This window comes from Chelonia mydas, chromosome 9, assembly GCF_015237465.2.
Source record: "Chelonia mydas isolate rCheMyd1 chromosome 9, rCheMyd1.pri.v2, whole genome shotgun sequence".
NCBI classification, from domain to species: domain Eukaryota; kingdom Metazoa; phylum Chordata; order Testudines; family Cheloniidae; genus Chelonia; species Chelonia mydas.
Window position 1 is genome coordinate 48549383 of NC_057855.1, and position 15023 is coordinate 48564405.

A 15023-nucleotide genomic window follows, 5' to 3' on the forward strand; every position below is an offset into this window, starting at 1 on the left:
TAACTTGCAGATTGTTCCCCACATATGAGGGAGGGTCCATGCACTGCAGTAGTTGTGCTGAGGTAGCAAAGTGCCCTTTGTATAAACCCTGTGACTTTAATGGTCTAAGATATATTTTGATTTGTTTTAGCAACTACGAAGCAAGTTGCTGATGCTTACATGTGAAATTGAAGGTAAGCTGTTGGTTTTGATTTTAATTAAAAACTATTTTACCTTCAGTTTTCCCATGAGATGTGTGTTCTCTGAAATAGAAGTGCTAGAATTTAAAATGCTAACTTAGCTATCATAGCAATTCAAGTGAACTTTCACCATCCAGCGATTCTCAGATTTTTAACTCACAAGAGCCTCAATGGATTGTCACAGTTCAGTTGCTGCTCTGTGATCCCTTGTGGTCATGATTGGCACTGTGGTGACCTGCCAGAAATTTATCTCATGATTCTAATTTCACAACAGGAAGATCTAACAGCTAATGACTTTTGTCCTTGAAAATGAGAAACATCTGGCAGTAACTGATCCCATTTCAGGATTCCAGGGACAGAGAAATCTTCCACATAGTGATCCTTTCATCTTACAGATTGAGAGTCTTCTTGGTTGAAGAAACAATGAGAAAAAGACTACATTATGTATCCCGGAGTTATGGACTACCAAAAAGTCCCTCAGTCCCTAATAAAGCGGTCGTGAAGAGCTAAGTGCGTTCCTCTCTAGAGAGAATATGGCTGATGCTGGAATCCAAAGTAAAACTTTTATGAGAAACTACAATCATGTCACAACTTAGTGGTTTGATGCATTTGCACTTAGCAGTGTGTATGGTGAAGAAGCTAGCAAATACATTCAGCATTTTACACATACTGGTTTCCTTTTAAATTTAGTCTTTTTACACAAAGCAGAATTAGCCTGTACAGTTCATTGCCACACGATATAGTTCAGGCCAAGAGCTTACTAGGAGTAAAAAGCCATCAGACATGTATATGGATGACATCATCTGTAGTTATATTAGATAGGACAAATATGATATTACCTCTCTCCTGTTTCAGGAATAAGCCAACCATTAACTTGTCAGGGTATAGAAAGAAGCTTCCCTTTTGAACAGGTTATGTGATGATTTTCCAGGGTGAGGTTTTTAACATTTTTTTTTCCCTGAAGTGATTGGTATTGGCCACTCTTGGAAGTAGGCCACAACTAGACTGGATCGATCAGTGGTCTGATGTAGCAGTTTCTGTTTTTTGAAACCTGCTACTCTGTGTACCTCACTGTGGGCATGCTCTTTGTCAGGAAACATACTGTAATGAAATGAAGAAATTTCCCAGTTGCTTCTGCAGCAAACAAATATTACAGCCTCACAGCACTTTGTGTTAGTTTTTACCATTACCGAAAACTAGGCAAATAACCCAAAGGAAGCAACTCTGCTACATTGGCAGGAAACATAGTGTGGTTCCTACTACGCTCTCTGTTCATGAGCCCCAGGACTCAATAACATCAAATAAAAATGTGATGTTTTTAGTCAATGTCAAGGCATATCTAAGCCAAAACTCAGATGTGGTTGCATAAAGCATTTTGCAAAGCACAGTTTATTCTGCTATAGAGCTGAATCCAAAAAAAGGGTCAGAGCCTGTCTTCATAACAGTTGTTTGTGATACAGGGAAGAGATTATTAGATGAGCAGCATGGTTTTATTTTTTGGAATGATTTAGCAGTAATGGCATGGTAAACTATCTGAACCATGTTGTAATCTTTGTTTTTCATTAACCTAGAATCAACAGAACTCCACTTATTAAAGGATATTGAAGATACCTTAGTGAAAACAATTGCACTTTGCCAGAGGAATTCACATAGTTTAAACCAGCAGCAGCGAGAGGTAAGGGGATAAAAGGCACTATTACTAGGGCATGTAGTACTATGCAAATGTGGAAGGAAGAGTTCCATTTTCAGTATCCATTAAGTTGGTCTTTTGTTCAGTTGGACCTGTGCACCTGTGATTTGGTAGATTCCTGTAATTATACATATTTGCTTCACATCCATGCACCTACTTTTGCATGTGCCTGATTTCTCCATGCTCAGTGCCCAGTGCATACCTGCAAGTCACGATTTGGGCATGTTTTGTGGCACCTGTATGCACAAATCTCAACTTACATGTAGGTGGAACCATGGTTCTGCAAAGCTGGGCCATTGTGTGTACTGCAAGTTATCCAGAAACTGGAATTCAAAAGGCCTTTGGCTTACCTCCTACAAGGAAGTGGGGCTGTTGCTCTGGTGATTCTGTGATCAGAGAGTGGTGTTCATGAGAAATCTTCAGAGCCATATCCCTGGAGCCTGATGATTTTCCATGTATATAGGAGAGTGTCTGTGGTGAAACGAGATGTAATATTCTGCTGAGAACACACCCTTTGAGAAAGTAGAAAAGGCTAGGTCCTGACACATAGTCATCTTTGCTGTAGAGCATATCTTAGGGTAACTATTGGAGTAATGGTAAGGCCTGATATGTAGAGGGAGGTGGAGTACCTAAAAAGCCCCCTTTATAACAGAGGAATTAAAAGAGGTCTGTGCTTTAAAAGTCTTGCTGTGATAATCAACAAATAATGTTTAAGTGACGATTTGGCTTCTAAACCGGGAATCTAGACTGTATATATCACTATAGCACTTCCTACCTTTCTCCAGCCCAATGTCTCCCACAGTCCTGGAGATATGGGCTGCTCTCCTCTCTCTGCAGCTCACAGCTGCAGATCAGTGTTTTGGCACCACATAGTCTGACCACTCCTGCTTGCTGCCAGACAGTGGAGGCTTTTTTCTCCTGCCCTTCCTCTTCCTATTTTAACTTTTCGGCCCAGTTTTTTGGGCACAGGGAGCAGTGTTCTCCCTCCTCAGTATTCCTCCTCCTCCTCCTCTTGGGGTTGGTTAACCCTTCAGGGTTTTAACCCTTCCTGAGCCTCCACTGCAGCATGTCCCTGCCAGCTCCACTACCCCTTACAGGCATGGTACAACAGCCAAGAAAGTATCAGGTCAAATACAAACGGTGCTCTGTATTTGAGACTGCTTTCCTAGACTTGGAAGGTGCTGAGTTGTGCCCAGCCTTCATCCAGTCTTCTGTCCCTAGCTCTGTTAGGTCCCAGGGCTATGAGTCTGACAAGCAGGAGGAGTCCATTACCTACCAGAGCTGCTGTGACTCCAACGGGGGAAACCTGGACTGAGAACTCCAGTGTAGAGCAGGGAGAGGCTCCAAAAGGGTAGAGGACCCTGACCACTCAACTGAGGGGGAAAGTCCTAGGGGACCGCTGCAGAACAGGCTTGTGTGGCCACAAGTCGTCCCCCTCCAAGTCTTAAAGTGGGTCCTGCGCACCATGGGAAAAGAGGCAGGGCTTCTCACCAGCCCCCTTCCCCCCCCCCCCCCCCAGCCAACCAGGAGGACTCTGACAATGAGTTTCCCCCCTTCCCCTTGAATGGGACCCAGTGGGGAGCATTCTGAGAGACTAGTCGAAACAACTGCAGATCCAAAGCAAGGCTAGTCACAAGAGGGCTTACCAAAGCTGCATCAAGGCTCCTAAAGGGCACAAAACAAGTTAAAAACTAAAAAAGGCTAAAAGGGGAAAGAAAAAGTACCAAAAAATAGAGGAGATACAACTCCTCAGACCCCTCTTCCTCCTCCTCCACTGAGGAAGGTGAGCTGTCTGGCTCTGAAACCTGAGATTAAGCCTCAGTAAATTTTTTCCGCTCAGGCAGCAATTCCCCTTTGCTTCTCCTCTGAGGAAGTGATTAGGGGTGAATGGAACAAGCCTAAAAAGGGAAAATATATTAACGAGTGACCTCAGGTTCTGTAATATTCAAGAACCAAAGGGCTCTATTGCTCAGAAACCGCTGCCGCAGAAAGGAAGTGTTGCCTTATATATTAAAAATGTATACACTTGGACTGAGGATGAGATAGAAATAAGAGACAGACTTGATGAAAGTCTCTCCCTAAGGATAAAAGGGGTAAAAAACAAGGGTGATGTCATGGTAGGGGGTCTACTAAAAACCACCAAACCAGGAAGAAGAGGTGGATGAGGCTTTTTTAAACAACTAACAAAATCATCCAAAGCACAGGACTTGGTGGTGATGGGGGACTTCAGCTACTCAGACATCTGTTGGGAAAATAACAGAGCAGGGCACAGATTATCCAATAAGTTCTTGGAATGTATTGGAGACAATTTTTTATTTCAGAAGGTGGAAAAAGTTACTAGCGGAGGAGGCTGTTCTAGATTTGATTTTGTCAAATAGGGAGGAACTGGTTGAGAATTTGAAAGTGGAAGGCAATTTGGGTGAAAGCGATCATGAAATGGTAGCATTCATGATTCTAAGGCAGGGGCGGGCAAACTTTTTGGCCTGAGGGCCGCATAAGGTTTCTGAAATTGTATGGAAGGCCAGTTAGGGGAGGCGGTACCTCCCCAAACATCTAGGCATGGCCCGGCCCCCGCCCCATATCTGACTCCCCCCTGCTTCTCGCCCCCTGATGGCCCCCCCAGAACTCCTGCCCTATCCACCCCCCCTGCTCTCTGTCCCCTGACCACTCCCGGACCCCCTACCCCATCCAACCTCCCCTCTCCTTCCTGACTGCCCCCCGGGACTCTTGCCCCATCCAACCATCCCTTCTCCCTGACCACCCCCGGACCCACCGCCCTTAACTGCCCTCCGCCGCCCCATCCAACCCCTCCTCTCCTTCCTGACTTCCCCCCCCGGGACCCTTGCTCCCATTCAACACCCTGTTCCCCGCCCTCTGACTGCCCTGACCCCTATCCACACCCTGACCACCCCCTGAACTCCCCCACTCCCTGCCCCCTTACCACGCTGCCTGGAGCACTGGTGGCTGGCGGTGCGGCTGCACCAGGACAGGCAACCGTGCCGTGCAGAGCACTGGGTCAGGCCACAGCTCTGCAGCTGCGCTGCCCCAGGAGCTTGCAGCCCTGCCGCCCAGAGCACTGTGCCGGCGGCACAGTGAGCTGAGGCTACAGGGGAGGGGCGGGGGCGAGTCTCCCGGACCAGGAGCTCAGGGGCCGGGCAGGATGGTCCCATGAGCTGTAGTTTGCCCACCTCTGTTCTAAGAAATGGTAGGAGGGAGAACAGCACAATGAAGACAATGGATTTAAAGAAGGCGGACTTTAGCAAACTCAGGGAGTTGGTTGGTAAAATTCCATGGGAAGCAAGTCTAAGGGGGGTAAAACAATTGAAGACAGTTGGCAGTTTTTCAAAGAGACATTATTAAGGGCACAAGAGCAAACTATCCCACTGCATAGGAAAGATAGGAAGTAAGCCAAGAGACCACCCTGGCTTAACCAGAAGATCTTCAATGATCTAAAACTCAAAAAAGAGTCCTACAAAAAGTGGAAACTTGGTCAAATTACAGAGGATGAATATAAACAAATAACACAAATATGTAGGGACAAAATTAGAAAAGCCAAGGCACAAAACAAGATCAAACTCCCTTGGGACCTAAAAGGAAGCAAGAAAACATTCTACAAATACATTAGAAGCAAGAGGAAGACCAAGGACAGAGTAGGCCCATTACTCAATGAGAGGGGAAAGACAATAACAGAAAATATGGAAATGGCAGAGGTGCTTAATGACTTCTTTCTTTCGGTTTTCACCAAGAAGGTGGGTGGCGATTGGCCATCTAGCACAGTGAATGCCAGTGAAAATGAAGCAGGATCAGAGTCTAAAATAGGGAAAGAACAAGTCAAAAATTACTGAGACAAGTTAGATGCCTTCAAATCACCAGGGCCTGATGAAATGCATCCTAGAATACTTAAGGAGCTGACTAAGGAGATATCTGAGCCATTAGCAATTATCTCTGAAAAGTCATTGAAGACGGGAGACATTCCAAAAGACTGGAAAAGGGCAAATATAGTGCCCATCTATAAAAAGGGAAATAAGGACAATCCGGGGAATTACAGACCAGTCAGCATAACTTCTGTACCCGGAATGATGATCGAGCAAATAATTAAGCAATCAATTTGCAAACACCTAGAAGAAAATAAGGTGATAAATAACAGTCAACATGGATTTGTCAAGAACAGATCATGTCAAACGAACCTGATAGCTTTCTCTGACAGGGTAACAAGCCTTGTGGATGGGGGGGGAAGCGGTAGATGTGGTATATCTTGACTTTAGTAAGGCTTTTGATACTGTCTCGCATGACCTTCTCATGAACAAACTAGGGAAATACAACTTAGATGGAGCTACTATAAGGTGGGTGCATAACTGGTTGGAAAATTGTTCCCAGAGAGTAGTTATCAGTGCTTCACACTCATTCTGGAAGGACATAATGAGTGGGGTCCCGCAAGGATTGGTTCTGGGTACGGTTCTGTTCAATATCTTCATCAATGATTTAGATAATGGCATAGAGAGTACACTTATAAAATTTGCGGATGATACCAAGCTGGGAGAGGTTGCAAGTGCTTTGGAGGAGAGGATTAAAATTCAAAATGATATGAACAAACTGGAGAAATGGTCTGAGGTAAATAGGATGAAATTCAATAAGGACAAATGCAAAGTAGGAAGGAACAATCAGTTGCACACATACAAAATGGGAAGTGACTGCCTAGGAAAGAGTACTGTGGAAAGGGATCTGGGGGTCATATGCTAAATATGAGTCAACAGTGTAACGCTATTGGGGGGGGGGGGGGGGAGAAAAAAAGCCAACATCATTCCGGGATGCATTAACAGGAGTATTGTAAGCAAGACACGTAGAGTAATTCTTCCGCTCCACTCTGCACTGATTGGGCCTCAGCTGGTATGTCTAGTATGTCTAGTTCTGGGTGCCACATTTCAGGAAAGATGTGGACAAATTGGAGAAAGTCCAGAGAAGAGCAACAAAAATGATTAAACGTTTAGAAAACATGACCTATGAGGGATGATTGAAAAAATTGGGTTTGTTTAGTCTTGAGAAGACTGAGAGGGGACATAAGTTTTCAAGTATATAAAAGGTTGTTACAAGGAGGAGGGAGAAAAATTGTTTTTCTTAACCTCTGAGGATGGGACAAGAAGCAATGGGTTTAAATTGCAGCAAGGGAGGTTTAGGTTGGACATTAGGAAAAACTTCCTAACTGTCAGAGTGGTTAAACACTAGAATAAATTGCCTAGGGAGGTTGTGGAATCTCCATCATTGGGTATTTTTAAGAGCAGCTTGGATAAAGACCTGTCAGGGATGGTGTAGACAATACTTAGTCCTGCCTTGAATGCAGGGGACTGGACTAGATGATCTCTTGAGGAACCTTCCAGTTCTGTGATTCTATCTCTTACCAGGGATATGGCTGTTCCCTTGGGGGCAGCAGGGGACCTCTGTCCTAAGGAACCCACAGATAGAAGGATGGAAGCCACTCCCAAAAAAAGCTTTGTAGCCGCCTCTGCCACCCTCCAAGTGTCCCTGGCAGCCACCTGCTTTGCAGGAGCATCTCTCTCCTGTCTGGAAGATCTCAAAGCCATTAAGTACAGAGTTCACCCTGACTTTGGCTCTACTTTAAGAAATGGTGTCTCAATGGATACAACGATTTTCTCAGCCTGAGCCATAGCTTCCAGCTCAGTGGCCAGGTGCCACCTATGACTCTGACTCTGAAGGTGGATACTCACTCTAAGCAGGTCCTATGCTTGGCTGAGTTTACAGGCTTCTTCATTTTTGGAGAAAAGCTGCAAAAGGTGGTGGCTGACAATGCAGCAAAATCCAAACAGTCTCTCCATTCTCCTCTGTGCCCTCAGGAGAGAATACAGATCGGCCTTCAGACAGAGACTCTTCTTTCTCTCTCCATCCTCACACATGTCCCCCCAACAAAGGGACAACAGATTCTGGGATAGGAGCGTCTGATCGTTTGTAGGCCTCTGTGATACAGAGTCTAATCCACCTAGTGACGCGGGACTTGGAATCTGAGTTCCTGGCGTCTCAGGTGAAAGGACACTAATAAGAAGCCCAATCTTCTTGTGAATTCTGTACGCTTGAGATAGTTTCTTGTTGCTTTTTGACACAACTTGTCAGTTGGATGTTGTGGTTTTGGACTGAACAAAGGAAGCACATCACCTCTTTGGAAGTGTGGAAGGAGGGATTTACTTTAGTAAAAGAGGATTCTGGTGCCCTGAGCACCACCTTGTCTTTGTGGAACATGCAGTAAGGTTCCTCTATGAAAAAGGCTGTCAGCTCAAATGCTTGCTTGGTGGCCATGACAGCTTCTAAGAAAAAAGTCTCAATAGATAAAAGGTTGATATTGAAGTTGGCGGCTTGAAGGGATGGCTTATCAGGGCTCTCAAAACTAGTGGTAGGTCCCATAATGGCACCGCTGATCAAGCTGGATTGGACCTTCTTGTTGGGGGAATCAGATATACTGGAGAAACCATCATTGTCTCCACCAAGGGAGATAAATCCAGACAGAAAATGAAGAGCTTCCTGGAACCAGCCTGCCTTATCCAAACTAGGATACCCCCTTCATGACCAGAGTACCCCAGGCCTTGACGACCTCCACAACCCACCTTCAACCCTTCCCACTGGCTCTGTTGGAGCCAGGGACCATATGCACAATACCCAAGGTCTGTGCAATCTAACAGGGAGTCATACCATGTTTGTTCTATTCAAGAGAGCAACTACAACTTCCTCCTGATCCTATAGAAGGGGAAGACTATGAGATGGTTCCACCAGTACCAAGGGTATCTTCATCTCCTGAAGTACCAGTCACTCCAATTTCTCATTCCCTTCTGAATGACCACAAGCGGTTCCAGTAGTTGCTACAAAGGGTGGAGGTCAGTGCTTAATTTGTGCAGGGGCTTGCCAGGGCTGAGCACCTACACCTCTAGGCTTGGCAGTTCATAGAGCCTGCACCCCTGGGCTTGCTGTGACAGTTATGGAAGTAAAAAAAATTGCTTGAGCCCAGCACCTCCTTCATTACAAATTAAGCACTGATGTTGGTAGAGCTCCAAATCTCCTTAGAGAAGGTCCAGGACTCGCAGTGTAAGCTGCAACCCACAGAATCTAGCTGGAGAGCACACTGGCAACATGCACAACTACCCCCAAGAGGGCAGAGAAGCAATGCTTTGCCCTGGCTAAGGAAGTGGAGTTTTGATATACTTCTTGTTCAGGCTGCCACAGAGAGATCTAGACAGCAACACCCACCTATAAGCAGGCCAAATGCCCGGACCTTCTGGGGAGGAAGGTCTTTACATCTGCTAGCTTCCAGTTTAGAATATCTATCAGATTGGCCAACTACAATTTTCTGAATTATTCAGAGTTCATGGATTTTAAGGACAAGTTGTTCTAGCAGGACAGCGCTTACTTTTAGGCCCTTGTTGATGCAGGCAAGCTGGTGGCCAGAACTTCATTGCAATCTGAAATTGATGCCGCTGATGCCGCGTCAAGATCAATGGCAACTGCCATTGTGATGCACCAGGAATCGTGGCTACACTTTTCAGATTTTCCCAGAGAGATCAAGAACACCGTAGAGTACTTACACTTCAGGATCAACCTTTTTCAATGAAAAGACAGATGAGTCTTTGCACTCACTAAAGGATTCCAGGGCTCCCCTCTGCTCCCTTGGTGTATATATACACCAGGCATGAAGAGGAAATACCTTAAGTGACCATACAAATTGAGGCCTATGCCTCAACCATTTTACCATCAGCGCAGGAACCACCTTACAAAAGACAGAGCAGAGGGTGCAAAAGCCACCATACCGAGCACCTTCCACATGGACCCAATCTCACCTCCCGGCCGAAAGATAGGTTTGGGGTTGAAAACCACGGTTGAGGCCACCCCTACCCAATCCCCAGATCTCCTTTGGCGGCCAGCTAGCACTCTTTTCCCCACAACAGACAAATGGGGGCTGGATATCATCCATTCGGGCTATAACATTAAGTTTTTCTTCCCTGTCCCTTTCCAGGGACCACTCTCTCAGAGATCCTTCTCCAGGAGGAAAAATCTCTCATTCAGTGGGGAGCAACAGAGTGGGTACCTCTTCAACATCAGGGAAAAGATTTCTGTTGAAAATATTTCCTAGTTCCCAAAAAGTAAGGAGGATGAAGACCCATTTTCAACCCGCAACCACTCAACTTTTTTATTTACAAACTAAAATTCTGTATGGTTACATTGGCATCAACAATACCATCCCTGGAAAAAGACACATGGTTCTTCAAGATGTATGTGCCCATTGGTGCTCTATTACCCACCCTCCTTGCCTTCTGCTTCAGAGCTCTCTGCTATAGGGCTTCATGAGAGAGAAGGAACTGAGGGTGGTTCGTCCGTGCAATGCTATATAACAATGGCACAGTGCACGAGACTGAGTAACACCCGTGCACGGGCCAGATGCTGCTATGAGAAATCTCCGATCAAAGGCACAGGGGGTGCAGGCCCATCTAGAGTGAAGCACCCATGGGGGAACACATCTCGAAGAACCATAGTTACTGCACAGGGTGAGTAACCATTTCTTCTTCAACATGTGTGGTCCTTATCTGTATTCCACTACCTGCCCTCCTTTCCCTCTGCTTTGGATTTTGGCCAAGATTTGCAGTAGAGAAGGAACTGAACAGGCAGGCAGTCTGCCCTGCCCCTTATGCCCTCTGTGCAGAGCACAAGGAGAATAGGGACACAGGCACAGATCAGTGGACACTGCTTGCAAAAATTCTCCACTCTCTGGCTTATGGAGCATGCGCATCCCACAGTGGAGTCCCACACTTAGGGACCACGCATCTCAAAGAACACCAGTTACAAGGTAAGTAACTTTTTGTGTCTAAACTCAAAAACTCCGGTTCTGCAGAGGCAGAGTGGTTCAGTGGATAAAGCATTGGGCTGGGAATCAAGAGTCCTGTGATCTTTTCCCAAGTGTGCCACTAACTTACTCTGTGACTTTTGACTTTTAGCAAATCCCTTAATCTCTCTGAGCCTCCGTTTCCCCATCTGTAATATTGGGATGATACTTGTATTCCATTGACATCTGTGGATGAAAAAACGTTCTCAAGAGCTTGGCTGTTATCCCTCTTCCTTGGTAGACACACAAGCCTAGCTTTTTTTTTTAAAGTAGGAAACTGAGTAAGGGGCTCCCAAAGAATTCTTGTGTCTATAGTGGGGGCAGCAAGGAATTCTGCAGGGAGCTCATTGAAGACTGGTGCTTTTCTGGCAGTTCAGGAAAGTTCCAACAGAGCTATATATTTTATGTGACCTGGACAAATTCCACTTAAAAAGCATGTAATTACTTTCTGCTTACATAAATTCCCCCAGTAGTGTTAATTTGATATAGTATTTTTTCTTTCTTGTCTTAGTGTTATGGTGGTGCTCTGGGTGCTAAACAGCTATCATGTGTCACCTCAGAGGAGACTGCACTTCAGTGCAGGGGTGAACTGGCCATTCTGTCTACAGTAGAGTACATTTAAGAGTCAGCATTTGCCCACTGCCACTATTCAATCACTACATATCTCTCTGAAGTCTGGAGAAAGACTGTGGTAACTGCTGGCAAATGCTGCCTTTAATAGTGACCACTGTATGCATTAGTCATTCTGCCAAATAGCTGAAACTTCCACGTGTTTGCTCAAGTGGCCATTTCTTGGGCATTGCACAAAATTACTAAAGCTTCCAGGCATACTGTGTCAAATGAATAAGAGTGAGGATTAGTTACTTAATTAAATGCCTAAAGTTGTACTCTGTAATAAACATCCGAGAAAAGATACATGTTGTGTATTATTGTACACTGCCATGTGTTAGAGAACATCTATCATACAGTAACTGCAGATGCAATGCTTGTGTTGCTATATGCCTAACATTTGGAGCAAGTGAGAGTTGAGCAATACTGGCTCTTACATTCTCTTACTCAGTGGTTCTCAAACTTTTGTACTGGTGACCTCTTTCACATAGCAAGCCTCTGAGTGCGACCCCTCCCCCCCGGTATAAATTAAAAACACCTTTTTATATACCTTTTATACCTTTTCTCTTTATAGTGAAAATGTAACTTACAAATGCAGATTTATTTATTTATTTTGGTTTCATAACTGGACTCAAAAACACAACAGTGTAAAACTTTAGAGCCTACAAGTCCACTCAGTCCTACTTTTTATTCTGCCAATCGCTAAGACAAGCAAGTTTGTTTACATTGACGGAAGATACTGCCGCCTGCTTCTTATTTACAATGTCACCTGAAAGTGAGAACAGGCATTCGCATGGCACTTTTGTAACTGGTGTTGCAAGGTATTTACATACCAGATATGCTAAATGTTCGTATGCCCCTTCCATGCTTTGGCCACCATTCCAGAGGACATGCTTCCATGCCGCTGATTCTTGTTTAAAAAAAAATGCATCAATTAAATTTGTGACTATACTCCTTATGGGGAGAATTGTATGTCTCCTGCTCTATTTTATCTACATTCTGCATATATTTCGTGTTATAGCAGTCTCAGATGATGACCTAGCACATGTTCGTTTTAAGAACACTTCCACAGCAGATTTGACAAAATGTAAAGAAGGTATCGATGTGAGATTTCTAAAAATAGCTACAGCAGTTGACCCAAGGTTTAAGAATCTGAAGTTCCATCCAAAATCTGAGAAGGACGAGGTGTGGAGCATGCTTTTAGACGTCTTGAAAGAGCAACACTCTGATGTGGAAACTATGGAACCCAAACCACCAAAAAAGAAAATGAATCTTCTGCTGGCGGCATCGGATTCAGGTGATGAAAATGAACATGAATCTGTCCGCACTGCTTTGGATCGTTATCAAGCAGAACCCATCATCAGCACGGAAGCATGTCCTCTGGAATGATGGTTGAAGCATGAAGGGACATATGAATTTTTAGCACACCTGGCACATAAATATCTTGCAATGCTGGCTACAAAAGTGCCATGCGAACACCTGTTCTCACTTTCAGGTGACGTTGTAAACAAGAAGTGGGCAGCATTATCTCCTGCAAATTGTAACCAGCCTTGTTTGTCTGAGTGATTGGCTGACCATGAAGTAGGACTGAGTGGACTTACAGGCTCTAAAGATTTACATTTTTATTTTTGAATGCAGTTTTTTTGTACATAATTCTATATTTGTAAGTTCAACTTTCATGATAAAGAGATTGCACTACAGTACTTATATGAGGTGAATTGAAAAATACAATTTTTTTGTTTTTTACAGTGCAAATTTGTAATCAAAAATATAAAGTGAGCACTGTACACTTTGTATTCTGTGTTGTAATTGAAATTAATATATTTGAAAATGTAGTAAACATCCAAAAATATTTAAAATAAATGGTATTCTGTTGTTTAACAATGCCATTAATCGCGATTACCTTCTTTAATTGCTTGATAGCCCCAGTAATCACTTATTTTTGCCAGAATTGTAGGATTTATTGTGCACTTAATTATTCTAGGCACTCTGGTTTCCCCTCCTGGAGGCTATGATGTCACCACAGAAGCTATCCAGTTCAACAGTGTTGTGTCAGTATTCTGAACGTAAGTTTGTTGGCACCTTGTGGCGCCAGATACCACTGAAAATGTGACCTCAGTCTTTTTTCTCCTTTTCTCCTGACCAAACATGAGGAAGTAAGCATTGTCACTGAACTAGTGTACGATTCCAAAACAAAGCTAGGGTGTACGCCTGTGTGAAAAATGCAGTTACTCTATTCCAGCTGTGAAGTAGCACTTTTTACCAGGAGCACATTACGCCTGTGTTACTGTCTGCCCTGGTCCCTAATTGCCTTTCAAGTACAATGTAAGTTGTTTATTTGACCTGTAAAGTCCTAAATCATCTGGTCCTGGCTACTTAGACTACTTGCCTCCTCGTGTGACTCAGTGGAAGTTGCAATTAGCTGAGGCATCTGAGTTAAGAACCTGTTGCTTTAAATGACTCTGCAACTATTTTCTTTGGACCAGTATAGGTCAGTTTTGCTTCAAGTCCTGTAAGTTTCTTAGGCTTTCCATTGGGGGTAGATTTGGGGTCTTTCCAATTCATTCTCTGGATACTGATCCACCATAGTTATTCTGTGTGCATGCAAGTGATGCGCATGCACTAGGAGTTCCTGTAGGTACTTTCAGATAAATTGAAGTGAATTTATACAGAAAACTTGGCTGTGCAACAGTTAGATGCCACACGCAGCAAATCTGACACAAAAACACAAGCAAGGAAGGGCATGCCCATTATTTGTAACTGGGTGTTTGTCATTTGTGTGTTAACAGTTGATACCGTAGGTATTTCTGCTGCCCAATGCCAGAAGAAGAAGAAGAAGAAATCAAATTAAACATTTCCATTTGTTGCCTTAAAAATTAACCCTATTCTGTCTGCCTCCATCCCCTTTCCGTAGATAGATAATACACTATTGCCTTCCCAAACTTAAGAATTTTCTCATGCTATTGTCTTATTTCTATGATGGTAGCATCGTGATGCTCCTTTATGCTGGGTGTTGTATAAACAATCGCTGCCCTGAAGAGCTGACAGTCTAAATAGATAAACAGACAAAGGTGGGAGGGGAACAGAGCCCCAGAGAGGGGAAGTGATTTGTCCAGAGTCAGATTAGGTTAGCGGCTAAATAGACTAGAACCTAGGTCTCCTGACTGCTAGTCCAGTCCTCACCTGCTAGACCATACTGCCTCCCTCCTATCTGCCTCATACACATTCAGTCCACTAGTCTGGAACAAACCGCTGGGCTGACTCCAACCATCCACGACTATAAAGGGAGCGCATGAGTCAAAATTCTTATTACCTGCACAGCTTCCCTGGTTAGGTTTGGTAACTGCATCACAGCTCCAGTCTCTTGCCTCTGTGCGCGCAATAGCAGCTCCCTGTGTTAACTCTGTACTGAGGCTTTTGGGAAAGTCATGGACCTCTGGGATCATCTGATAGTTCTTCCTTGCCTCCATTTTCTCCTTCCTTTTCCCCATCAGTCTCCACAACCCATTGGTGCAGTAAATACTGCGGTCCTAGTGCAATGCAGTGACTGTTTCCTCTAACAGCAGGTCACGATCTCTTTGTGCAATGAGTGGATAGGGTTTTGCTGGTTCATCAGTGGAGTGTGACCGTGCATTGACTGAGACTAAGAACCTGCGGCTTTTAATCCACA

At 44.3% G+C, this 15023-nt stretch overlaps 1 protein-coding gene across 5 annotated transcripts in view; it reads left to right on the forward strand.

Annotated features, from left to right (window-relative positions):
* VPS8 (VPS8 subunit of CORVET complex) overlaps positions 1-15023 on the forward strand; it is a 231790-nt gene that overhangs the window by 148802 nt on the left and 67965 nt on the right. For all 5 annotated transcript variants that reach the window (XM_007052610.4, XM_037909562.2, XM_043523177.1 and 2 more), the window contains 3 exons: positions 131-173; positions 1751-1854; positions 13338-13419. In XM_007052610.4, coding sequence (XP_007052672.2) covers positions 131-173; positions 1751-1854; positions 13338-13419 — 229 coding nt within the window. The remainder of the gene's footprint in view (positions 1-130; positions 174-1750; positions 1855-13337; positions 13420-15023) is intronic.